Source organism: Microtus oregoni, unplaced genomic scaffold, assembly GCF_018167655.1.
Source record: "Microtus oregoni isolate MIOR12 unplaced genomic scaffold, Mior012 000008F_ref0000371, whole genome shotgun sequence".
NCBI lineage: Eukaryota > Metazoa > Chordata > Mammalia > Rodentia > Cricetidae > Microtus > Microtus oregoni.
Window position 1 is genome coordinate 40,784,558 of NW_024543067.1, and position 26,633 is coordinate 40,811,190.

The window sequence follows — 26,633 nt, forward strand, 5'->3', positions numbered from 1 at the left end:
AGACATTATGAAATATCACTTGCTTTGTGCTCGGTGCCATCTTTAGTCTCCTGAAAGCCTAAGACTGGGAGGAAGTGCAAAGCCTCACCATCCAGCTCTGACGTTTTCTCAAGGCATGCCTTACAGCAAACGGAAGCTAAAGACGGCATCAGTGGCAGTGATCAAGACAGCCAGGTCACTACCTCATTCGAGGTGGGTAGCTGTCCAGTCATCTTTGCCGAACTGACAAATTAGCATTTAACATTTGTTTCAACTTCCTCCTGTCCTCTTCACCAACTTGAATCAGAGAAGGCTGGGTAGCAAGATGAAGGACAAAGTTTACACATCACTGAGGTAAGTCTTCACAGTGCTGGAAGGAACTGAGTGAAAGGAGAGAATGGAAGCTTAAAGTAGAAAAGCTAGTAGGAGTGCCCAGCACAGCTCAGTACCAGGCACAGGTCCCAGGGCGAGGCTTGGGTGGGGCTTCACTCCTAATTAACTTCCTATCCTTCACGGAGCCACTCCTCCTGAGTCGCCACCCACCAGGCAGGTGCCTGCAGCAGGAGACCTGCACAGCTCTAGGTAGCCCTTTCCTGGCTTATTTGTCAGGAGATCTGTGACTCTAACATGTCATCGTTCCCACATTCCTTTGGCTGCTTTCTGCAGCAGCATGGCTTAATTCCTGGTTTGTAAGTGTGCTTGAAAAGTCAAGACTGAATTTGTTTGGGAAATAATTTCAGAGGAGGTTTCATGCCACTGCCACCATATCAGGGTCTTCATTACGACTGCTTCTGCTTCTTGGCTATTGATCACCTTCCATGACCTTGAGCTTCTTGGAAGCCAGAGGGTCAGCCATGAGCTCCTTTCTAGGCTGAGAACTGCCTTCTCTCTCTAGGGGAGGTGGAAAGGCATCCTCCACCTCATAACCAAGCTCAGGCACACATTGCACTGACTATATACTCCCTCTTTCTGTCTCCAACTCTGTCTCTATCTGTATCTCTCTGTTTCTCTCCCTCTCTTTTTTTGTCTCTCGACGACTTCCTTCTTTCTTTTTTCTTTATTCTAATCTCCCCTGACTTAATTCTGTTGTTGATACCTCTTTCATGTAACATTAAAGAAACTCTTAATTCCATACATCCCTATACTAAGAAACAGCTCAATGATGTTCACTCATTGTGGTAGGAGCCATGCCTCATAACTCCTAATCCATGCTCAGTATATGTTTTTAAGTTCACTATGATAATAGGCAAAAAAATGTATTGTAATCTTTCTTTGGGTATTTATTTGTTAGCTTGTTATTAGTGTTGTTTTATTTTGTGGTTTGGGGTGTTTTATTTGTTTTGTTTGGGAGAACTGAGATTGTGTGGGAGACTGAGAAAACATCATTCTGTAACCCAGACCATTCATCCCACAGGTCACTACGTAGACCAGGCTAGCCTAGAACTCATTGCAGCCCATTTCTGCCTCGCAAGTAGTGGGAGTACAGAGGCGAGCTACCACATTTAACTCTTATTTTTGCTTTAGATTGCATTTCCTTCATTACAAAAGAGGTGGAAATGCTTGTGCTTTGGTACTGCTTTTGTGTTCTTCAAGTAAAATATATTCTAACAATCATTTATGTGAAAAGGTTTTCATTTCCCCCATTCTATACCCTTGGAGATATTCCTTAACAGACAGCTTTCTCCATTTTTAATGTGTTCTGAAGGAATTGGCACTGGCCACTCCAGAGTGCTGATGCCTTCTGCTCCCCCGTATTAACTATTTCCAAATGACAGCCCACTTCTGTAACCCACAAACCTTCATGGCAGTTTCAGGATCACCCTGCCTTGGTTGGTCCAAACTCCTTCACATCCATCCTTTCTCCTTTCCAACACGCTGTGGGAGAGTTGTCTGTGCCAACTCCGGGAGAAGTAACACTTGGGATAGTTTGGGGTGATGTAATTGGCAGTATCTAATTAATGCAGATTGTTGTCTTTGTTTTCTTGGTCCCCAGTCTGGCATACAATAAATATTTGGTAAATGTTGGAATAGTTGAGCCATGCAGCCCAAATAGTAACTGGCAATAATGTGGCACATGTGTGCTTGAGTCATGGTCTCTTATCTCTGTCTCTGTCAGTCCCATTGTATGCCTCTCTCTGTCAGTCCCATTGTATGCCTATCTCTCTCTCTCTCTCTCTCTCTCTCTCTCTCTCTCTCTCTCTCTCACACACACACACACACACACACACTTTACATATGTGCTCCTAACGTGGAAATCTCAGATTATTTCATGCTCACATCACTTTGGGGTGTATGATAGCTCAACTATTAGTATATATGCAAGGAAAGAATGAAGGAGAAGGCGAGACATCATGCCACCTGCAGCGAATGCTCTTGAGAGCTGTGTGTGCATGAATAAAGATGTCACAGCTCCATCATGGACTGAATCGGTTCCCCAGGCTGGAAGTCACCATGACTGACAGCAAAGGCAGAACTCTGCCTTTCTGGGTCGGAACAACTCCTGTGGTTTCAGGGCTCACTTGGTGGAGCTGTCTAATTGCTGCAGTAAGGCTGTTGGCCTGTGTGTGGTCGCTCCACTTCCGCTGTGCTTAATTTCTTGTGACCTAATTAATTTCTCACCTTCCTATCATTTTCTCTCCCAGAGACAAAGGTGCAGGCAGCAAAGATCTGTAGTCGTATTGCAGAGGTGCAGGTGGGAAGAGCACATTATTTATGGAACACTGATTTGTGGTGTGTGAGAAAAATCAGTTTATTTTGCTTGGACCATAGGGCTCAGACTGTGGGAAAGTCCCATGCTAAGGCAGTTCCTGCGAAATACAAGGCTATGTTGGCTAAAAGGGCCCCAGAGACTTGGTCAGTACTAGTCATGAGCATGATGCCTAAGGCCAAGGAGAATAGTGGGGGTCTGTGTCAACTTATCTTACCAGGAAAGGAAGTGACAGCCTAAATAACATGATCTACCAGGTAGTGAAAATTTTCCTGTTTTTTTTTTTTTTAAAAAAATGCTCATTAGTTCATTCCAAGACCAGTGGGTGTTTGTGTGGTATGCCCAATCTCCATTCCACTTCCACTCCGAGATTCTCTTAGCAGCCCCTCCCCTTGACATGAAAGTAGTTCAAAGACGGATGATCCAGGTCAAGCCAAAGATGTGAAGAGACTATGTTCAGGAAAAAAGACCCCGATTTTTAACAAGAAGCCTGATAATGGGCTCATCTCTGCTCCCTTCATCTCTGTGTTGATGCCCAACTGACATGAAAAACCTGCACTATAGAGAAACAGGGGACTGTGGAAGAAACTGGGGACTTTAACACTTGGATAGCCACAAGCTTGAATTTACAGTTTTGAGAAATACATGTTATCACAACTATGTGACCCATTTCAGAGCTTTCTGTAGTTTGCCCCAACAAACTCTCTTCCTGATGCCCAACTCTTCGATACTTGGTGGCACCAGACTTTATCATCACCATAGAGACTGGTAGAATGCCCTTTCCTGCAAACCTTAGAAAAAGCTCAGCTTGCTTGGCGGTAGTAGTGCATGCCTTTAATCCTAGCACTTGGGAGGCAGAGGCAGGTGTATCCCTGCGAGTTTGAGGCCAGCCTGGTCTACAAGAGCTAGTTCCAGGACAACTTCCAAAGCTACAGAGAAATTCTGTCTCGAAAAACAAACAAACAAACAAACAAAAAAATAAATAAAAAAGCTCAGCTAATTCTGTGGCACCAAGTGATGGGGCCATTCAAGTGTTTCTCTATTCTAAGAGTCCATGGAGCCTGGTACTAGCTATGGATATAAAACATTCAGTTTTCCTGTAAGTTCCTTAAAGAACAAGTTGTCCCAGCATCCCCTCTCAGAGACTGATTCTTTCTTCAACTTTCCCAAACCCAGCTGCACACAGATAGACTCATGGCTTTGTTATTCCTCATGTCTTTTTATAAGTTCATTTTCCAAGATATTTCTTTATACATGAGCTACAGCGATGGCAAGCCATTCTGGCTTCAAGAATATCCTTGTGTGTCTTAGGTACTTTCCTTGTTGCTGGGACAACATGTTTTTGGTGACAGAAGCTTAAGGTTTATTTTGGCTCACAGTTTGGGATTACAGGTCATCATGGTGTTCCTTATGTCACAGCAGCAGTCAGGAAGCAAATTGAGGGACTGGAGAGCTGGTTCAGCAACTGAGAGCACTTACTGTTCTTTCAGAGGATCTAGTATACAATTTCCGGCACCTGAGTGTGGCTCACAACCTTCTGTAGCACTAGGCCCACTCTTGGCCCCTTTGAGCATCAGACTTGCTTGTGATACAGATACATGTACACAGCCGGAACACTCCCATACCCATGAACAGTGGTGAATTCTTGTGTTCTTTTCATGTAGTCAAGGATCTAAGCCCAGAAAATACTTCCACCTTACCTACAGTAGACCAGTCTTCCCATCCTACTAACCACTTTCAGATAATCCCAATATGCATGCCCAGAGGCCAATCTCTAAGTGATTCTGGATATCACCCAATTAACCATCAGGATCAAGCCATCAGACTGAACAACAGACAAGATACAGTGAGGGATAAGACCAGTCAAGGTGGACAGCCCCATAGGAGCTACAGAAGGGACACACCTGCTCTATAGGTTGAACACATTAGGAGGATGTCATGGAGTTCTTAGATATGCCAAAGAGAAGCCTGTGGTGCTCTGTTGGTGTGCTAGCTCCACGTGATGGTTAATGCCAAGGCTGTGGTCAGCTCTGACATTCTCTACCTGTGTATGGGAATAACCAGCAGCCCTAACCACGAAATGTTGGTGGTGACAGGAAATGGTATAGTGTTTATGAGAGGCTCGCATCATAGTTGACTTTTTTATTATACAGAATACGAGGTCCTCTGTTCTATGCTCAGAGCTTCCCAAGCAAACAGGCATATTTTAATCTCTCTGGCAAGTCAAAATTGTGGCACCCTAGCTTTGTCATCAAGAAAGTGGAGGTTTTATGTTCTTATTCCCATCGCTCACATGTGAAACCACAAAATATGAGCTTGTATGAAACAGAAAGAAAACACTCACAGTTGGCATAGGCTATTATTATATGGTTCCCAGAACCATATTGAGAGATTGGGCTAATGAAACAAGGAATGCTTTATGGAGAAACAGACACAGCAGGCTCACCACAGATTAATGACCTCCATGATGGAGGGCTGAGACACGAGGTAAGAGCCATAACTTCTTTCCCCATCTCCACATCCCTGAGATAAATGGCAAGAGTTATTCTGGATATATTCTCTCCTCTCTGGCATCCAGTCACCCCAAACAGGGTATCACCAGGTCAAGAACAAGTGAGCAACCCTGGCATGACTGTTACTTCTTTACCAGGTTAGTACAAAAGTTTCCTGTCCATTGTCTACCTCTTTTACATCTTGACTCCACGCCATAGCTGGGGCTGATACTTAGTATGGATATCCAAGACTACACATTTAAGTGTTCAGCAAGTTAAAAATGAGTCCGGGGTATTAGGAAAATGACCGCACAATCCAAAGTATTTTGGCAAGGTAATAAGTTTTATTTCTGCAGAGAGTGCTTAGCTGCATCAAATCTAGTAGCAAAGCACAACCAGTGGGAGCCACTAGGTTATTATTCCTAATGCAAAGGGGGTCCTGGGCATCACTCCCAGTGGTCAGAGCTTGGCCTCACATTCTTACACTGTGGCTAATTCAAAATGGTACAGTTGATATACAAGATGCAACTCTTAGCACCAGATGAAACCCTGGATAGAAATGTTGATTTCAAGAATTAGAATTTCTGTCAAGTGGCTTCTTTACAATACTTTTCAAATGGAGTATTGTCTTACATAACCCTGTAATAGAAAAGACAGTATGTTTCTTTTACATTTCTCATGAGTACATATGGGTATGAAATAAAAAGCAGAGATTTTCCTCTAGCCAGCTCCTTGCCCTTGGAAGCACAAATGTGCACTGTTAGTCTGTGGCCTCCCAGGACCTTATTGTACATAAATAAAACATATACGTGTGTTTCTTTCTTTCTGTTATTTGCATAAATGTAAACAAATTATATATATTGGACCGAATTCAACTTCAAAAAGTGTAATCAGCCATTTCATTTTGTTGCTCTCCTGGGGGCCCAGAGTTTCTGTTGTGCTAGTGCAGAATCACCTGTGAAAGCACAAACCATGTGATTTCTGATGTTTCTCGTCATTCTGATCCAGAGTGAAGGCATAAAGCTTATCCCTGGCATTGTCGGAATGGGACCTGCAAGCCTGACTCTAGTGACTACTAGAATATCCACAATCCTACATTGCCTCTGCAATCCATAAAGAACAATGGGCTGTTTAGACTGCCTTCTATAGATCATGAAGTAAACAGATAGTTAGAGGGCAGGGGTGCCCTGAGGCAGAAAAGTCCTTCAGTTTTCATGCCTTCAAGAAGTTTAAGTCTCCTGAGAGAGTTACTGAAATGAAAGACACGGGAGAAGTTGTATTCAAAATATCAAAGACTGTCTTTCCTTTCTGGGCTGCATGACCTTCAGCCCTGGACTGCAGTAGACAAGGCTCTACACAGCCTGTGTTTGGCCAACAGAATGGTCCAAGGAAGAAAGCTGACCGTGATAAAACAGGGCAGGGAGTGTTTCTCTGCAAAGTAGCATGTAGAAAAATATGGACTACAAAGAGACAAAAGAAAATGTATCCCACGGACAGAACAAAGAGGGGTGGAGAACCCTGGAACTCATTCTTACCCAAGCCTACTATTCAGGAAAGGAGGACCCATACTCATTTGGTTGTCCTGCTCCTATTGGCTGAGAAACCCAAGACAAAGATCTGTCAAGAAGCAATGAGGTGGTAAGAGCAGGAGGGTGTAATGAAGTGAGAAAGTAGTGGAGAGATTTGATGTCCTGAGAGTGATAGTGTCTCAGGGAAACGAGCTTGCTCAGGTGCAGCCAGGAGTCCGGCTGGAGAGCAGCTTTCTAGCCTACATCACCATCACTGATGCTGCTGTGGTCTCTGGCTATGGCAGCAGAAGAGAGGTGTTTAAAGATTATGATATTACTAGGGAAGAGATTAGGAGGTGCATGTGTTTCTAGAGCACTTGGACTAAAGTTGAGGAGATTAGCATGGCTCCCACAAAGGGACACTATGCAGATTCATGAAGCATCTCCTGCTTTTGTTTGATTGATCTGGTGGTTTGAACGAGAATGGCCTCCATAGACTCATACATCTCAATGATTGATTCCAGTCGGTGGTGGAAGTGTTTCAGAAGGATTAGGAAGAGTTAGTGCCCTTGGAGGAGATGTGCCACTGGTAGTGGGCTTTGAGGTTACAAAAGCCCCCTCCAGGCACAGTGTCTTTCTCTCTGACTGCTGCCTGTGGATCAGTTTGTAAAGCTTCTGCTCCATCACCATGTGTCTCGTCTTCCCACCATGATAATCACAGACCAAGCACCTAAACCTGTTAGAAAGCTCCCAGCTCCGTGCTTTTATAAGTTGCCTTAGTCGTGGTGTCTCCTCACAAAACTAGAACAGTAATAAAACATCAGAGAAGATGACAAATTCTACAGACAGGCAGCAATGCCAGTCATACAGCAGCTTGACTACACCTATTGTTACAGAACAATTTAATTAGAAGGATTAAAATGTAATCTGAGTGTATTTTATCAATGTAAAAGAATTTTTTTCTAAAAGAAAAAAAGAGAGATTACAAAGCTTTGTACTACTTCCGAAGAGTACGGAGAGGAAGTGTGGGTTCTGGAGTCATTGTAAAGGGACAGCCCACAGCATTTGGTCACTAATTAGATGGAAAAGTTGAGAAAAAATGGAGAAAACTACAAAGAAGACATTTCTGAGCAGCGACTGTTGCTCTAAGAAGCAGCTTGCCTGGAACAATAAATGACAAAGATACATAAGCTGTGGTTCCATTTGTCTAGCTGACTATCGGGGACAGTCTTGGCTTTATGCTCCTCTGATTGCCTATAAGTAGAAGAGGCGTCACCTAGACCCAAGTCTTTAGCCTATATGACCTTTCTGAACTTTTCCATCATGCTTATGACTCATTGTTAGTAACATTTGAATTAGCAATGAGTTAAATACTGGGATCATGGCCAGACAGCATTAATGCCTTCTGGTCACGACCTCACCTTGAGTTGTGGTTTAACACACACACACAATGTCCCGTTCTCTTTGGGCTCACGTAGTTTCCTTCTCTTTGGGGAGGTTGTGGAACTTCTGGCAGATGAAATGCGACTGCAGGAAGCAGATCTTGGAGGGGATGGAGTGGGGGTTCTTAAGGATAGAGCCCAACCTTACTTCCTGTTCCATCTCTGAACTGAGCCAGCAGCATCTCGTGACTGTTGACAGAGTCACAGAGCTGTGGGCTATTCTGGTCTCCATGCCCTCTCCTTAAACTGAGAGTCCAAATCTACCCTTCTTCCCTGAGACTGCTGCTTCTCAGATCTTTGGTAACAACTAGAAAAGTAACTAAGACACCTTGTGCTGCCTTCTCCTGGGAACTGAGTTCTGATCTAGCAAATGTTTCATTTAGAACAAAGAAAAGCCTCACTGCTAACCTTCTCTCATCTTTTCCCTTAATGGGGCCATAGAGTACCGGAAAATCCCTAGACGGTAGAATGAGAAAGAAGAGAATACTGCACCAAGACCTGGGGGTCCCTGGGGCACTAAGAGGAGCTCCCAGAGCAAGAATGAAAAAAGCATTAAGAAACAAAGTTTTAACATCATCATTAATTAAGTTATAGTCTAAAGCCCATTAGAATCCATTAGTGCTTTGTCAGCTACTACAAATTGGAACTCTGATTTTTTTTAACTACCAATTCTCAAGAGGAAAGATTATGCAGTTTAAAAATAAAGCAGTGCTTTCCCAAAGTTTTTAGTCGATGCATTCAGTAAACTTTTAAGTGTCAAATGGTGTTAAGAAGAGTTGAAATTCTTGTATTTATCAAAGGAGATGTGAAACACAAAATTTGCTGATGTGTGTGTGTTATTGACATTCTGCTGGCACAGACCTCATCACTGGAGAAGTGGGGGTGTGATGGAAAGTGGAAAACTCGGGATTCAGGCAAGAAGAAGGGAAATTGCACTCTTAAGTCCACTGATATGCAAGCCCTATGCATGCTCAGCTTTTTAAATATAATCACATTTGACACTAAATTTCAAGAGGTGTGCGCTACAGACTCTCAACTCAGGCTTTGAGTGTTGGTTATCAATTACTGTATAACAAGTTATCACAAGCTTAGTGCGTTGAAACAGTATAGATCTCCAGCATGCAGTGTCTCTGTTGGGACCTGGACAAGATTAACCAGATCTGTAATGGGTAAGTGATCATCAAGGGGCTTAGTAGGTGTGGAAGGTCACTGGAGGTACAACTCAGAAAATGTCTTTCCAAGCTCTCTCCTATTTTTGCAGAATTAATTTCACTTGGTCTTCAGGATTAAAGGCAGCCTTGAGAAATATGCAGTTAGACGATTGTTCCATTCTGTGTAACCCTAGGGACTGCAAGAATTTAGCTGAGGCAAGTAATAGGTCCCTGTTAAACCTAAGGAGACAAGATCACACTATGGCAAGAATACAATGGAGGGACACAGAGGCTGGACTATCGTGAGGGGATATGCTACCATATTCCTGTAATCCCAGCCTTTATAGAGTATTCAGAAGGACCATGTGCTTCAAACCAGCCTGAGCTACATAATGGACATTTTTCTAGCATTTGCGAGGTCCCTCTATAATTCCAGCCTTGGAACTCCAAAATCTACAGGGGTTTCTCAAATGCAAGCTGACCAGAGAAACAAACCATGTCTTAATCTGGGGTTTAGAAAGCCAACTTCATTGAAAAGGTAGAAGAGAAATAGGTGGATGACTACTGGTGTCAACCACAGGTCTCCACACACCCCCTCCCGCCACACACAGTCCCTTGAAAGTGTCAAAAGTAACTAAACTTCAATAACATATGCATTGACATGTACATAATCCTAGGTCTTTCTGCCTCCAAAGGTTATAGTGTCCAAATTATAATCCATGCTGCACTGTTGAATATCTAAATTATTTATCTCCTCTATGTCTTCATCTCTTCATTTAACACACTAGCAGCTCCATCCAACTGGCTCTTATAGTCCTTCAGAACAGCAAGCATAGCTGGCAGGAATGGCTGAGAACCCTCCAGGGTACCTTTCTCAAGGGGAAACGGGAGTGGTAGCCCCTCTGGATCCTCACACGAGGAACTGATCAACCATGTTAATGTTCCCTGTGGTTCATTCTGCAGTGTCATGTATGGCCTTGTGATCCGAACTATTTGGATTAAAAGCAAAGCCCAAGAGACGGTGATTTCCAACTGCTTGGGTAAGGCTCTGACTCTCTCAACCCTCCTGCAGGACTTCTCCTCTAGCGGAAGGAGCTGCGGCTGCCTGGATCCACAAGCGTGCTTGGTTCCAGCAGGACCCAACAACGGAGACCCCAAAATCTGCTCAGAGGGCTCTGTCTTTCCCTGAAAACTCCTGGAGAAGGCTGGAGAGATGTGGTTCAGGGTGTAGGGACACTTGTTGCCAAGTCAGAGGACATGAGTTCAACACCCAGAATTGACATGGTAGAAAGAGAGAATGGACTCCAGAAAGTTGTCTGCTGAACCCCACACGAATAAGCAATTAATTAATTAATTAAAATGCAAAAAATATACATAGGAAAAGGGAGAGGGCACCTGTAACTTGTCCAGTCATACAAGCAAAGTCCCTTGAAGCAACTTTTGAGGCAGTATGGGGAGTCACCCTAAATGTGTTCCAGGCACAAAGAACTTTGAGAGTACAACATGCCTATGAAGCTTGAAGATGGACTTCTCTGTTTGGCTTGGATTTAGAAATGGGCAAATCTACCATCTGATTAGAGGATGATCTTAGCCCTGACATCAGGCACAGCTCAGTCCACATGCCTTCCCTGATATTCTAGCCCAAACAAGACTGGCACGAGACAGCCCTTCCCTAAATTCCATTTCACTGAACTTAGTTGCAGGGCACCTCTAGGAATGCTATGTGGGTGGATGCACCGGAAAAGACCCAAAAAACAGATGAGCCAGGAAGAAGACAGGTTTCCAGCCTTGCTATAATGTGGCAGTTATGTAGAATGAAACCACTCTGTTTAGGTCCCATGTTCCTCTCATCCCTTACGTGAACACAAGCACATACCCCATAGGCCCACATGTACAAAACATCTACAGATGTTCACACACTTAGACTTCTATATACTATAAAACACACACACACACACATACACACAACACAGCACAACACACACCATCTGAACTCAAATAGCAACCACTAAGTACTATACAAAACATTGGAAGAAGTTGGCTTCTGCTGCAGATCTATCACTGCAAGCCATGCCACCGTACAAAGTCAAATGACTTTTTAAGGCTCCAGTGAGGTAAATGAGTGTCTGCATTAGATTATTTTTCTAATCTTTGTTTGGACTTGAGCTCCCTCACTCTGCACCAGCCATCGATAGAGCTTGGTTTAACACGGTAGAAGTGTCTTAGCTCATGTGATAGGAGATAGCCAAGAGGATCCACAAGGTTTATCGGATATGAGCATTTGTGTCTCTTTCCCTAGAGAATTTGGAGAGGTATGCGAATCTTGGCATCTCCATCTTAATGCAGGTGTGTTCTGCTGTGTTCTCCTGCTTGGTAGAAGCGGTATAGGACAATAGACACAAATCTTAGATCCTATATCCCAGTGACACAGACAGGACAGAGGGAGAGACAGAACATCTTCTGTTGGCCACGGGAATCCCTTTCTTTTGTTACCTCTCTAATCCCTGTCCAGCTTTCAAGGTGATATTATGCAGATAAAAGGGGGCTCAACAGTGAGACGAATTGCAGTTTCTATATGTGGCACATGGTGACATGACCAGGATTCAAGTGCATGTCACTGATTAGGACACCCATGCTTTTTCCTTTAAGCCCGTTCATCTCCCACAAGGAAAGAAATTAAAGAAAGAGAAGTGATAAATGGCTTTTTAACGAGCCCGAATTTACCCCCTCCCGAGCGTTTTTATTAAAAATCCAAACTCTAGATCTTTGTCCAGCATACCGCCCACAGCACTCCCAAGGAGAAGCCTCCCCTCATCTCTAAAGCTTTGTTCTCTATTTGAAGGTGAGGGTAGCTAGGATACCAATATTTTAATCCTCTATCCTGTGATTTCTGCCCATTACAAAAGGTTGGTGTGTTTGTTCCTGCCTGTCCCTCTGAGTCTTTACCCTCCTGTTCATACCCCCAATAGCTCTTCTGTTGCCTACACTCCTCACTCAATGATCTATGGTGAAGTTTACCTCATTTTCCTTGAGTTCACCAATCAGAAAAAAGGAGCAAGCCACACAAAGGCATAGATCTGGGGTGATCTTCAGCAAGCCTCCCCATCACTGTCAGCCAGCTCCTTTCTCTCTGTAGGGCCCCTTATTATCTCCCTTCTGTTGTATATTTTAGTGATGACATTGGGCTTCCCCAACTTCCAGGACTGAGTCAGTACAAAGCAACTTAGAGATATATGTCTGTCACGGCCACCCTCGTCCTGCAAGGATGACGCGACCACCGAAGCTCTTCTCACTGCAGTTTTATTTCAGGACTTTTTACACTTCTCTCTCTCTTCCCCTCTCTCTCCGGGCAAACCTCTCCCAGCCCTTAAGTAGGCATGGGCTGCCAACCCCGAACTGCCAGGTGGGCACTGCCCATAGGCTCACGCATATGCAGGCAGCTGATAATCATTGCGTGATCATAGCATAGGTCAGGCCTTAGCCATAGGAGTTGATTATCATAAAGAGCACTTCCTTTCGGGATCGCGGAGGGCGGTTGCCAGTACCATCAGGTGGCTCCACGCAGCTCTCTACATTGCCATCAGGTGTGGCTCTCTACATATGTCCACTAATATGCCCAACATTGCCTTGCTCTAAATTAGAAATGGCTACTGTCAGTTTTCATTACTTATAAATATAATTTTAAATCTCTATTACACCTGTGTTCAGCTTGTCACCCTCCGTGATCTCCTTCCAGAATGAGGCTAGCTGCAATCTCCAGAGTTTATCCTGTGAATTTTATTCCTCAATGGACTTTCCTTGACGTCCCGTGTGTCAGAACAGCCAAGGCTCTCAGGAGCTGGCTGGTAATGGGATCTCCAGCAGTGTTGGCATGCCAGGGTTAATGCTCATCAACAAGGTACATTGGCTAAGATTAGTGTGAACAGAAGCTCCCTTTGTAAACACTGTCTGCCAAGCCCAAGTCGTCCTTAGTGTGGAGCCCTTCTTGCTGACAAGTGTGTTTGCTTTTTCCCACCCAGGGGTTGACTCGAAGAAAACAGAAAGGAAACAGTTTCATAAATGACCGAAAGGCTTTCCCACAGACAGATGCTGTAGGCCACAAACATAAGCTTTCACACAGTCACGTGCATTTGAAGTCTGGGACAAACTGTACCTTATGGTGAGGGCATTTACTGCACAAGGATGGGAGATTGGGGAGGGCAAGCCATGAAACTGACAAGGTATAACATTTATGGAGAGAACAGGGTCTCCCCATCATGGCTTTGTGGGTGCGATGTGATCAATACTGTGTCAAATGGCAGGTTTCAAATTCTATGAGGCAGAATGAGGTAGAGAGGGGAAAAAAACCCTTTAGATTAGGTACTAGGTTGAAGTTCTGCTTCATAGCCAGAAGCTTTCTGATGAGCCCATGGAGTGCTCTCAGCATCAGCTGAGGACGCAACACCTTTCTACTTATGTCTAGAAAAACCCATGAGGGAAAGCAAAGATATGAGCAGATGACTACTGTGGAGTTTTGTAGCTAGCACTATGCCATGTCGTTAATATGTTGGCTGGTCCCAGCTAATCAGCAAACTAATACAATTCCCATCAAAGGAGAATTAAAACATTTTTTGAGTCTGGTAGATGTTTATAAGACAGAAAAGTTGAGGAGCCAAGAAAATCCAAATTATTCCTGAAAAAAAAAATAGAAAAAAGTAGGAATGTTTTTCTGTGCCAAATATAAGTTTATTTTAAAGTCAAAGCTGTGAGTAGAAAGACATTGACATAAAATAGATAACAGTAGAAAATAATATGGCCCAAAATAGATCTATACATACATAGTTCTTGACATATATCAGAAGGTCATGGGGAAATAAATTAAAACTTTACTTCAATCTACAGACAAACATAACTCCAGGGAAATTAGAATCTTAGACATAAAAATATGTTTTTAAATTTTTAAACAAAAGTTAGGTAATATCTTTATGATGCTGGAAAATAAAAGATGTTACAGACAAGATGCATGCTGAATTAAATTGCAAGTGAGAGTGCAAGTTTGACTGTGTCCGCATTGTGAAAGCCAGTGTGCACACTCCATGAGTGGCCTAGAAAAAGATGAGCTGAGGGAATGCATGGGGAACTCCTACAGAGCCATTTTAAAAGGGGATTTTAAAGCCAATAACATGTTTAAAAAAAAAAAAACTCAGCAAAGCACGAACAGGCATTTATCAGAAAGGAAAACCAAACTCGGAGCTCCATCAATAACTAGGGTAGTGTGGATTTAATTCTCAAGTAGATACAACTGTCCACCCACAGAATTGGTCTAGAAAATGATCTGGCAAATCTAAGGGCTGGCATGCACACAAATTTAATGCTTTTTGGGTTGCTCGGCAGTAACATTCCTTATGCCTGCCTCAGACTGCTGATCTGTTTGCTTCTCGTCTGCCTCACAGGCTGGCAGCCATAGCCAAATCCTCAGATCTAAACCTTGGTCCTCTTCCCTTTTCAGTCCCCATCCCTCCACTCAATGGATCCATCCTGAGGCCTCTGAAGCAACAAGGGGGAAGCCAAGTCCTTGGTTTGATCTTTGCCTCAAGGTTAAATCTTAAAGAGGTATTTTTGTTGTTGTTGTTCCAATTTCTCAATGCTAATGGCTTCATTTGGGAACGGGCTGTTCTTGTCCGAATGTGCACATTTAGAAAAGGCTGGTTCAAGGTCGCTTTGTATTTTCACTTCCCAAGAGGCCACATGAGAAATACATCCAGTGCAGAGCAGACAGTTGTTGCTCACAGCTCCACACGATGAGAAATGTGGAGACTTTCTCTATCTCCTTTATTGTCCTTGTTAAGTCAACCAACTCCAATCGAAGCTCATTTCTTTTTCTCCGGTTCCTTCCTAAACACGGCTGGTACCAAATCAATACAATAACAATCAAGCTAATCCACTGTTAGCACTCAGTTTACCCCCCTCACCTCCTGTGCTCTGATGGAGTGGGCACACAGATCCTCTTGCCAGGCTCAGCATGTGGCTCATCCAGCAAACAGATCACAGTATCCCAGCTTCCTGGCTGATCAGTGTCTTGTGTTTCTTTTTTTTTTTTCTTTTCTTTTTTTTTTTTTTGTTGTTGTTGTTTGTTTTTGTTTTTTGTTTTTTTTGTTTTTGTTTTTTCGAGACAGGGTTTCTCTGTAGCTTTGGGGCCTATCCTGGAACTAGCTCTTGTAGACCAGGCTGGCCTCGAACTCACAGAGATCCGCCTGCCTCTGCCTCCCAAGTGCTAGGATTAAAGGCATGCACCACCACCGCCAGGCTGTGTTTTGTGTTTCTATAAAGGCAGCATTACATATACAGTACCAATGTCTGCTACGGCAAGGGTAACTCTAGCAGCTATATTAATTCTGAAACATGAGTACCCTTAACAAAACAGTATTTAAAATGTTAAAATATTTGTTTCTTTTTATTTTATATGTTTGAGTATTTCCCCACATGTGTGTATGTGTGCTAGGAGTATGCTTTGTACCCAGGAATGCCTGAAGAGGGCATGGATCCCTTGGCACTAGAGCTCTTTGCCTAAACTGAAGGGCAGAGTACAGAAACAAATAACCTGTGAGTTTGTTGACACTCCCTCAGACACTGGTGTTACTTCCTGTTAGAGGTAAAAAAACAACAAACAAAAAGCAAGCAAGCAAACAAACAAACAAACAAAAAAACCTGAGAAAAGCCTCAGACAAGAAAGCTAATTGGGTGGGTAGGCACAGTCCAAGACGAGAAAGGGACAGAAGTTCTCCCAGGGATTTAAGGTCAAAAGGCTATGTAAGTTTTGGGTCAGCTGAAACATTCTGGCATAATCACACTCCTTACTGTGGTCACTGGGGTGGGAGGGAGCTGGATGTGATCCTCAAGATGCCCAAAGTCCTGGAAGATTCCTCAACTCTACTCAAGCCCCTGCAACAACAGAGAGCAGAAAGTGAAGCCGTTGCTCCGGGAGCTGGTAGCAGAAGGTTGAGAGCAGGCAGCCCCAGGATGGGCAGTGATGTTGATCAATCTGTGATGGACGGGCTGAATGAGATCCAGAGTCTTGAAGCAGAGAGCAGGGAACGGTGGCTGCACATGGGCACGAGCATCTTCAGAGAGCATCCAGGGTGGTTCTAAAGAGGCTGCAGCTGTTGCACAGATGCTGCCCAAGCCAGGGCCTCTCCAAAGGAGTGTCTCAGTGGAGAACTGGGGGCTGGGGTGTAGGAAAAGCTTCCCAGAGCAGCAGCAACAATACAGACCTGACCAAGACAAAGTGGCCGCCTGGGAATATGGTGGCCGGGGAAGATCTGGGCATATTCTCAGATATACCCTTGTGTTTGCCAGAAAATCTAGCCCCAGAAGGACCCTGGAAAGGAGACAGTCCATCCCATAGTTGAGAAAGCAGGCCATGGAGACAAAAGCCTTTAGCTGAGGGCTCCAGGGGCAGCTGGGTTATGTTTGTGGATGAAAATTTCTTGTTGATCAAAATTGATTATAAGCTTTAAAATCTTCAAAATATTCATTTAAAGAAATCAACCTGAAGTGCACGAAATTTCAACACATAAAACTTGTTTTAAAACATTTCTGAACTAGACTTCCTTGTCGCAAGCAAACCTCCTGCCCACATTCCAGGTCCTGGCGGGGGAGGGGAGCCTCCCTATGCAACAGGAAGGAAATTCACCTCCATTCAAAGTTCCCGAATGTGCTGTTTCAGTGGCATAGAGGGCAGAGTTCCAGAGGACCAGTACCCAGATCCAAGGGCTGGGATCACATGGCAAATGGGATTCTGTGCCAGCGAGATGGCTCAGTGTTTAAAGATGCCTTCTTCTCAAACCTGAGTCAACCCCTTGAGTTCACGTACAGGTGGAAGGGGAAATCCAACCCCACATGTTCCCTGACTCCGTACATGTTCCCTGACTCCGTACATTCATCACGGCACTCACATTCTGTTCTCCACAGTAATAATTATATAATTATTGGCTGAGGAAATGGCTCGGCCATTAAAAGAACTAGTGCTCTTCCAGAGGTTCTGAGTTCAATTCCCAGCAATCACATGCTAGCTCACAACCATCTGTAATGAGATCTGATGCCCTCTTCTGGCAGGAAGGTGTCCACGCAGACAGAGCACTCATGCATAAATAAATAAATAAATAAATAAATAAATAAATAGATAGATAGATAAATAAATAAATAGATAAATAAATAAATCTTTAAAGAAAAAGTAGAAAAATTATAGAATTACATAAACAAGCAAACAAGAAATAATGAGAAGCTAGTAACTCTGAAAGGAGCCTGTGTCCTTGGGAAGATTAAAAACTGGAGCTGACCCATTGAAAACCAAACCTCTGCTGTGACCCCACTACGGTTGCACCCTGGAACGAAAGCAGGGTTAGCAAGCATGCTTCTTCCAGCTTCGGATCTAACGAGCCCTCTCCTCCCAGCTGTACAAGCCATTCAGCCAGTGAGAGCTGAATTTCACTGCTTTCAGTCCAGCTCAGTGCCGAGTCCTGAGTAGAAATAATCCTTTTATCTCCCAATAAAGGGGAATTACCTGTATCCTGTAACTCAGCTCTCTTTGAAGAGCTGTCTGTGAAGCTGGAGGCTTTGCCTTTGCTGGAGTGGTCACATTAAAGATGATTTTCACTGATCTCATTGGGAGATCCAGAGGGCAGGGAGTTGATGATATTGTCATCCAGTCGCCCTGTGGAAAGTGTTGAGATTTTCCATTTTAAAAGATTTCAGAGCACAAATGTCATTCTCAAAAACTTCCCTGAAAGACAAATTAAGTTTTCAAAGCCACAGTGCTTAGGGACCAGCTGTTACCTTGGGCCAGCATGTGGGGACACTTCGAAAGACATAATGTGATCTGCTACCATCTTTCCCTGCCCCTGTGGAGATAATCTCACCCTGATAATTTCCTGCTGTCTATGGCAACACCATTGTATAATAGACTGTCTAGGGTAGTAATACTGTCAGTTTTCCTCTGTAAAGACATCTCCCTTTTGTCCCAAAACACTGTTAAAACGTAATTCAAGCCAAGTGACAAAGTGACTGGTATGCCGGCAGAGAGGTTGTCACCTGAGATACAGTTTTAATTCCCAAATTAGGAAACCAAGACTGGGAACTTTAGACAGCTTTCCTGCGTTTTCCCGATGTTTATTCCCTGAGTGTATGTGAAGGTTTCAAGTCCTATGAGATGGGAAGTTCTGAGAGCAATAAATCCTTCCGGCAAGGGGTCCTGTGGCCAACCTTCCATCTGCCAATCCCCTTCTCTTCACTCATTTCACCAGATCTATTGCACTTTCTGCGCATCTCAATCAACCATAGTTTAATAACTATGTAATAACTCGATTGTAAGAAGAAGGTATCGATTTATTCAGCACACATTTTTGATCCTTTAATTCATGGACTTGAACCATAACAAAGCCCCCTCCACAGATTCTCACAGTCCTCCCATGACTATCTCGCCCTGAGATGGCAGTCCCGCATGACTAGAGTTTATATGCCGGTTCAGACGTGGCTCTGTCTTGTGCCTTGGGCTTTACAGAGAGCAGAGTTTCAGTGAATTGGTCTGCAGAAGCCATTCTAGGGGTAACTGCAGTGACTTTATGGGTGACTCCGCACAGCTCAAGCCTGAGAGCACCCCTCAACAAGTAGGCTCCACCCCTTGTAGCTCTGTGCTCTAATTCCAGCTTTGGCTGTTTCAGTGGCCTGACCTTATCTTCTAAGAGAGAGTGTGGGCACCTCGTGGCATTTGCATTAGATTGCAAACTGAACAGGTCCTAGCAGCCATCCCTGAACCATCCAAGTCTAAGATTACCCCAGAGCAGCAGAACATAAGCAGGTCTGAAAGTCTAACCTTCCTTGTCCTTTTAACATTTTGTCCATTTTACGACCCTTCTTGTCTACAGATGGCAAACTATGCAGCAGCTACAACCGAGGGCTCATCTCGAGAGCAAAAATCAAGGCCATCAAGTATAGCATCGTCATTATCCTCGGTAAGAAATATCTCTCCTTGTGTCACACAACTGAATACCACTCTGAAAGCAAACTGGGGATAGCCAGGCCATGCAGGGAAGGAATATGGTACAGGCACTTCTACTTTTCATTACAATGAAAAGTGCAGGATTCATCAGTGTGTCTGGTTGCTTTAAGAGCCGATAATTGGCTCCTAATCCCTCTCTCTGTGAATATAGTTGCCCACCAAAATCATGGTCTGAATCACTCTTAGACAATCTGATTAGGACTGAGCTTCTAAACAAATCACCCTTGACTCAGAGGCTTTATTTAAGACATTGTCTCCCCTATGAAATAGTAGATGTGCATTCTTCTACTTCTGGATATTTAATTTCAGAGTCAATAATACTTCCCTTATGGCCGAAGCCTATATTCCTCACACTTCTTGTCTTCTGCTCTTTTCTTCCTGCACTTAGAATCTATAAAATCAGTTTGCACTGCTGTCTGTCCAAAATGGTAAGAGATATGCATGCCTCACTTCCTCTTACTTTGTTCCCCAACAATGACACCTCCTCAGGCTACCCTGATGAGTATGTTTATATAACTCTCCTTTCACTTCATCCCAGCTTGCTGATTTGTCCCTGTTTTCTAACTGTATCTAGCATGAGACACATTCATAAATACAGTTTTATTAAGACATATCTTAATATAGGATATATATATATATATTAAGTATATCTTTCCTGACACAATTATAAATCCATAAGGTCAATGACTTGCCCTTGAGTTAATCATGCTATCCTAAAGTTAAGTTACACATACACCACTGAGTTAATACTTGTGTAATGAATAAATGGATGCAGATATAGAAGGGCAGGAATGTGTGCTGTTTCCTTCTTGTTTAGCTGATATGTCTCACCTCTGCTCCTTTAGAAGCACTTAGGAGCCCCCAGAAAGACCTTAGCTGTGTGTCAAATCACAAGAATAGCTCTTTCTTCCTTTCTAAAATACAAAATGCCAAACAGCCTGCATTCAGCCTGGCTAAGCCATCAGAGAAAAGGCACACAGCACACACCAGCTGAGCTGCAGGGGCATTCAAGGCTCATCCAATCTCTAGGAACTCTTTCAGAGGCTTCTGAAGGAGAGCAAAGATTCCTTGCCTTCACAGCCAGAATCACAGACGCCCATTTTCTGGATGATGAGAGAGGAAATACACTCGTAAACATGCATTCCCAAGCTGATGTATTCCTGTTCAATCAGAAATTTTTATTCCTTATGAGGTCTGTCCAGTCTGCAGACAGGAGTGCCCAAGGGCAGGCCAGCATGCTGTCATAATGAAATAGCCTATCTATAGCAAATATTTTTGTAATGCTCTTTTACCATCATAAAATGATAAGTATCAATATTAATAACTACTGTATTTTTTAAAGTCAACATACTACTCTAATAATTAGCTAGAGTAAGAGTTAAGTTAAAAAGCTTTATAATAGAGCAATGCCAGCTTTTATATGCAACCATATGGGCACAACTTCACTGGAAGAGTAATAAAGAAATCAAATGCCTATACCTGTAATGCTACAACTGACAACAAATACAGATGTTTCCATTGAGACGCACAAATACAAGCAGTTTTACTGTCACTACATGATTTTCCAAGCAGTCAAAAAAAAACTGGTAAGGCTTCAAATTGAACAAACTCATCTTGTCCATAAGGGGACTATATTTCTGAAAGCTTCAATATTTATTAAAATATTCATGTGCATCTATAAAAATTGTTAGCTCTCCAAACTACAGTATCTCATAAGTGCCAAGTTGGCAATTCCAAACAAATATGAGACAAAATATTGACTTATGAACTTCTAGCTCTAATATGAAGAAGGACTGACAATCTTATAAAATACACATACACAGATTTGCATGCACACACACACAGGGGGCGGGGAGAGAAAGGGAGAGAGAAAAAAAATGGTGTTGCCCTTGGTGCATAAGAACTGTTCCAGTAATGGCATTAACCACCTAGAACACAGAAAGATGGTGATCTTAAGTTTTTCAATTATTCCCATTTAAGATATCAAGTCCATTTATGGGGGGAATTATGAATTAATTTCTCTTTTTCAACTTCTGAATCAAGTTCCTGAATTTTTATCTAATGACAATGGAAGATAGTTGCCCCTGCATGAGGATGTCCATGGGTGCTGAACTTCTACTCTAGGGCAAATTCTGGGGGTGAGAAAGGGTTGAGAAAATAAAGCCACAGTGATGTGACAAGTGGAGCAGGTTGGTGTAGAGGAACCCAAGGCCATGCAGTTCTGAGTTTGCCTGTGTTATCCAGAGAAATGGCAGATATATAAGTGGTAGCTAGCTTTATGACAGAAGGATAAATGACACAAATAGATTATAGATAGATAGATGATAGATAAATAGATGATAGATAGATAGATAGATAGATAGATAGATAGATATATGATAGGTAGATAGATGATAGATAGATGATAGATAGATAGATAGATAGATAGATAGATGATAGGTAGATAGATGATAGATAGATAGATAGATAGATGATAGGTAGATAGATGATAGATAGATAGATAGATAGATAGATAGATAGATAGATAGATAGATAGATAGATATCACTTCACTGGCTCATGAAGATCAAGAAATCTCAGGCTCCATGGTGGAGTGGGAAACTCTGATAGCCACTAAAATAAATTCAAGAATTCAAGTCTGGATCTGAACCCAAATGTTCAAGAATAAAACTGACTCTTTATACTCCTGTTTAATTCCAAGTTTGGGCTATTGCTCCATATTTGTTTCTCAAAGAGAACCAAGCGGGAAGAATGAATTCTCATACATCCTCATCCTCCTTGTTATATTTATGCCTTCAATAGAACAGATGAGGCCTCTTCACCAGCAGAAGGCAAGATCTCTCTCAGAAACAACCTCACAGACACAACTAGATTGATATTTAACCAAATGTTGGATCCTTGTCAAGATGGCACATAAATTAACCATCACAATTGAGATTCCTACATCTCCTTCATATCCTCCGAGGCACTGAACTCACACACAGTTGATCTAGACAGAGTATTGGATGAGTGCTTTGGGGAAAGGCTAGCTTAGACATAGGAAAGCAACTTGAGATCATAATGACTTCATTTACGGCCCATGCTTTAAAAATAATAGTATCATTTTGTATGTCCTAGAACTAGAAATCAATGTGATCAGATTTCATCCTGTTCTGTCTGTTTCAGGGGATCTTTGAAGGGTCCTGCTCATTTTCCTTCAGCACTGTGATGGGTGGGAAGCCCTGACTGTTTATCAGATCCCAGACTTTCAGCAATAAGTCCACACCAGTGGAAATCAGAGCCCCCTTTCCAGATAGAGGGCATCCAGGAAGTCTCAGCTCAGGAATGGTGTCTACAGGACATGTGCATATCCATACGCATATTTAAGCAAGCGTGACAGTCCTGTTCCAAAACACCAAACTGTTTACAACAACATACCCAGGCCAGTATTGCGCAGAGAACTCTAGCACCAAACAACATCCCAGTTAAAATTCCAGTCAGCCATAACCAACCAAGAGTGATGTTTCAGCTGTGGCCATGATGGCGCTAACGGCTCTCTTCTCCCCAGCTTTCATCTGCTGCTGGAGCCCATACTTCCTCTTTGACATGCTGGACAATTTCAACCTGCTTCCGGACACCAAGGAGCGCTTCTTTGCCTCTGTGATCATCCAGAACCTGCCAGCCCTGAACAGTGCCATCAACCCGCTCATCTACTGCGTCTTCAGCAGCTCCATCTGCTTCCCCTGCAAGTAAGCTGTGTTTGCATTGGTGCCTGACACGCTACCAGTTTTAACATCTAGACCCTGATTCCCATTTCCTTCCCGAACCTGATCATCAGGTTATGGAATTCCCATTTCATAGATGAGGGGCTTAAAGGTTAGGAAGTACCCACTAGTCTGGTGACCTCAGATCCAGGTTCAGGCCGTGGCAGTGCTACACACGTGAAGGTTCTTAATTTTGATGGAAACTTCCCCCATGAACTGCCTGAGTGTAAGCCTGCTGGGAATACGAAATGGGATGTTTTTACTACTTCAGAGGTAAAGTTTTATAGAGTAAGGCTCACAAGATTGAGTGACATTTTTGAGGATTTACTGATCTTTAGTAGCAGAGCTGAAATTTGACCCCCTGACAGCTGCTGTCATCCTGCTGGTTTTCATCTGTTCTCATTAGATGGGGAGTAAATGGAGAAACTCGTAGCACAGGGAATAGTAATGGGATGGTTTAAGGCAGTGATTCCCAGCCTTCATAATGCTGTGACTGGTTAGCACAGCTCCTCCTGTTGCGGTGACAGTCCCTCCCGCCCCCCAACCATAAACTTCTTTTGTTGCTGCTTCGTAACTGAAATCTTGCCACTGTTGTGAACTGTAATGTAAAGAGCTGACAGGAGAGACCACAGCTTAAGAACCACTGGTCTAAGGCTTGGCTTAATGGCAGAAGCTGAGGGTTACCTCCTGCTTCTGTAAAGCCACATGTGAACGTGGGCTGTGCACATCCCTGAGCTTCCTTCCTGCATGCGACCATGGGGTAAAAGCAGTCTCCATTTTGGCCAATGCTGTCTCTGTCCACTGGGCTGTAAAGACAAGCAGTTACGAAGAGGCACAGTGGTTAAGGCTTAACAGGTGTCTGATCTTTAATGACCTTTCTGGACTATTATCTCTTAGCGTCTACACTGCCTTTTCCTCCGGTTACATTGTTTTCCTTTCCTTCTTTATTCTGACTTTCTCCAGGGAGCAGAGACCACAGGACTCCAGAACGACATACCGAGAGAGAAGCGAGAGGCAAGAGATGCAGATTCTCTCCAAACCGGAATTCATCTAAACCCTGAAGCCATGATGCTAGGCTGAGCGCCTTCAGCCCTGCTGGATCTCCACCACTAGTTAGTGAAAGTGCATGAAGCTTGGGCCGCCCCTGCTCCACTCCTGTGTCACCTAGTGGATGCATGAAGCACACTTTCCAGTGAGGACATGCCAGTGGCAATGTGCGCACTAGCCAACACGAACCTGTCTCCTCTTTGTGTCAGTGAGAGGAAACCCTCTCTGCCCTCCTTCCCACAGCTCTGCACTGCGCCAGCCCTGATGCTGGGTCCTCGTGAGCTGATGGCACAGACAGGCAGAAAGATGTCGAAGGGCTCTCCCTGAGTCATCTTGTCACAGTTTTGAAAGGAAATACAAGACTTTACAAAGATTAGACAGCTCTCCGCCAGTTTTGTGTTAGAAATTTGGTGGGTATAGATGAGAAGTTTGTCCTTGACATACCAAGAACTTCACTTCCAGAACCTGGTACTGTACACACCCTCCATGTGCAAGGCAAAGTGTTGGCGGGAACAAGCTTCCAAGCCTATTGCAGTGTGGTTTCTGAAGGGGACAGTCCAGCTGCCTGCTGGACAAGGTCACCACGTAGACACATTCTCGCCTAGCCAGGAAGATCACACCCAACAGTGATAGGTCCTTGCCCATGAAGCCCAGAGAGAACTGAGACCTGGAACTCACAACTCTCTAGGACTGAGTGAAGCCTCTTTCTCTTCCCGTATTCAACATTTAAGCCGCTCTGAGCTCCATTCCACATACCTCAGGGACGTTTCTGTCCATTTTGCTCCCAGAATCCTCTTCAGCTGGCAGCTTAGCTCTGTGGCTTTACCAACATGATGTTCTTGCAAGCTCCTTACTGTCTTCATGCTGTATGTAGCCTTTGTCTATCTGGCACCTCTGGGAGGAATTGCTGGCAGGGTTTATTTTGACAGGTCTGCAATTCAGTATTTATAAGTATAATTCAAACGAAATATGACTAAATGTTTTCTAGTCAATTTTTTTCTTCAGATTTTGCCAGAAGTGGAAATGGCATCATTTGCCTGTGTGTACAACTCCACCTCCGGCCCTGTGACGTGCCTGAGCATCCTATATTTAGCTTCTCATGCAGTCTTTGACATTGAAATCTCCTTGGCAAAATCCTCCCTTCTACAGTTGAAACCTTCCCTTGTCTTTTTGGCTGGCTACTGGGTGGAGTCACCAGTATGTCCTGTCTGTTTTAACAGCACCCTGCTCCTCATTCTTGTATCGACTCAAAGACTGCCTGCTTAAGGTCATAGTGGCAATTTTTGCACAAATTTCTTTTTCAGTATCATCTGACGTTAAGGAAAGCATCTTTTTAGGCAGAAATCAGACACTGTACTAACTGTCTCCCCAAAAAAAATATTTTCTAAGTTTGAGGAGACTGAATCATCTACCTTTCTGTCCATGCCACAGTTTGGGAGGCGACTTCACTCCTCCTCCAGTCAGCTAGACATGAGCAAGCGGAAGCTCTGAGCGGCTGTGAAGTACTTTCCAGCGTCCCCCTTTAAATTAAGATGTGCCACAGAGAGCTGTTGCTGAAATAGCTGCCCCCGCAGGAGCCAATTAACACAGAGACTCTGGCGGGTGTCCTAGCTAGCAAAACAGGAGGCCCAGGCTCCTGATAGATGCTCTCAATCTCTGTCAGGTTCTGGTCGGCAGGACGTGTCACATGGCCACATCATCCATCAATCGATTCTTAAAGTTAAAGAGAGAGTGCGGTGAGGGCTGTGGTCCGTCTGTGGACTGTGTCGGCAGCTGTTGTGAGCTTGCATCTCTCATCCCCAGAGGAACCTAGAGATCAGTAAGATAATGTACAGAGTCCTGTCGGAAGCTGCCATTTATGCCCGGCTTGTTATACACTGATCTGGAGTCTCAAATCTTCACTGCCATTATCTTCCAAACTTGGGAATGGTTTCAGCATGGGTGTCATTAGTCTCATGACCTTGACGAGTCCTCTCAAGTCTCTGGCCTCACTAGTCTACCTGTAGCATGGGGCCTACATAATACTGGAGCAGAGAATGCTGAGGTCTGGAGACTGTGGCAGATTAAATTAGACCGGCAGATAGGGCTGTGAGAATTCTTCTCTTTGAAGACTAACACTTCAGTGACTCAAGGTTTAGTCATTTGTCTTTTGGAGATTTAACCCTTCTCCCTACCACATGAACCGGGAAACTAATATAACATCCCAACCAGGAAAGAGTGTAATCTTGTAAATAGAATTAGAATGTAAGGCACAGTGTTGCTCTCTATAGCCGCTGATGCTCCTTGGGACTGGAAAAGGCGACAGGGTGCTGTAGAGAATGAAAGTGCCTAAGTTCCACACCAAGGCGTCAAGAAATGTGTGGGTGCATCACACAGCTTCAGGGACAGGTAAAGGTGTAGGGTAACAGAGCAGCTGTGTGGGATACGTTCAGTCACGTTATAGAAAACGTCTCTACTTTACTGAGATAAATTCAATATGGTTAAAGATTCTCTTCTTTCAGGGCATATTTGCAGCGCAATTTAACTGAG

At 43.6% G+C, this 26,633-nt stretch overlaps 1 protein-coding gene across 2 annotated transcripts in view; it reads left to right on the top strand.

The window, feature by feature from the left end:
- Npsr1 (neuropeptide S receptor 1) overlaps positions 1-24,138 on the top strand; it is a 180,766-nt gene extending 156,628 nt beyond the window's left edge. For both annotated transcript variants that reach the window (XM_041657614.1, XM_041657615.1), the window contains 4 exons: positions 10,243-10,319; positions 19,182-19,268; positions 22,862-23,042; positions 24,021-24,138. In XM_041657614.1, the coding sequence (XP_041513548.1) occupies positions 10,243-10,319; positions 19,182-19,268; positions 22,862-23,042; positions 24,021-24,111 (436 nt within the window). In that variant the 3' untranslated portion in view covers positions 24,112-24,138. The remainder of the gene's footprint in view (positions 1-10,242; positions 10,320-19,181; positions 19,269-22,861; positions 23,043-24,020) is intronic.
- Positions 24,139-26,633: the final 2,495 nt, after the last annotated feature.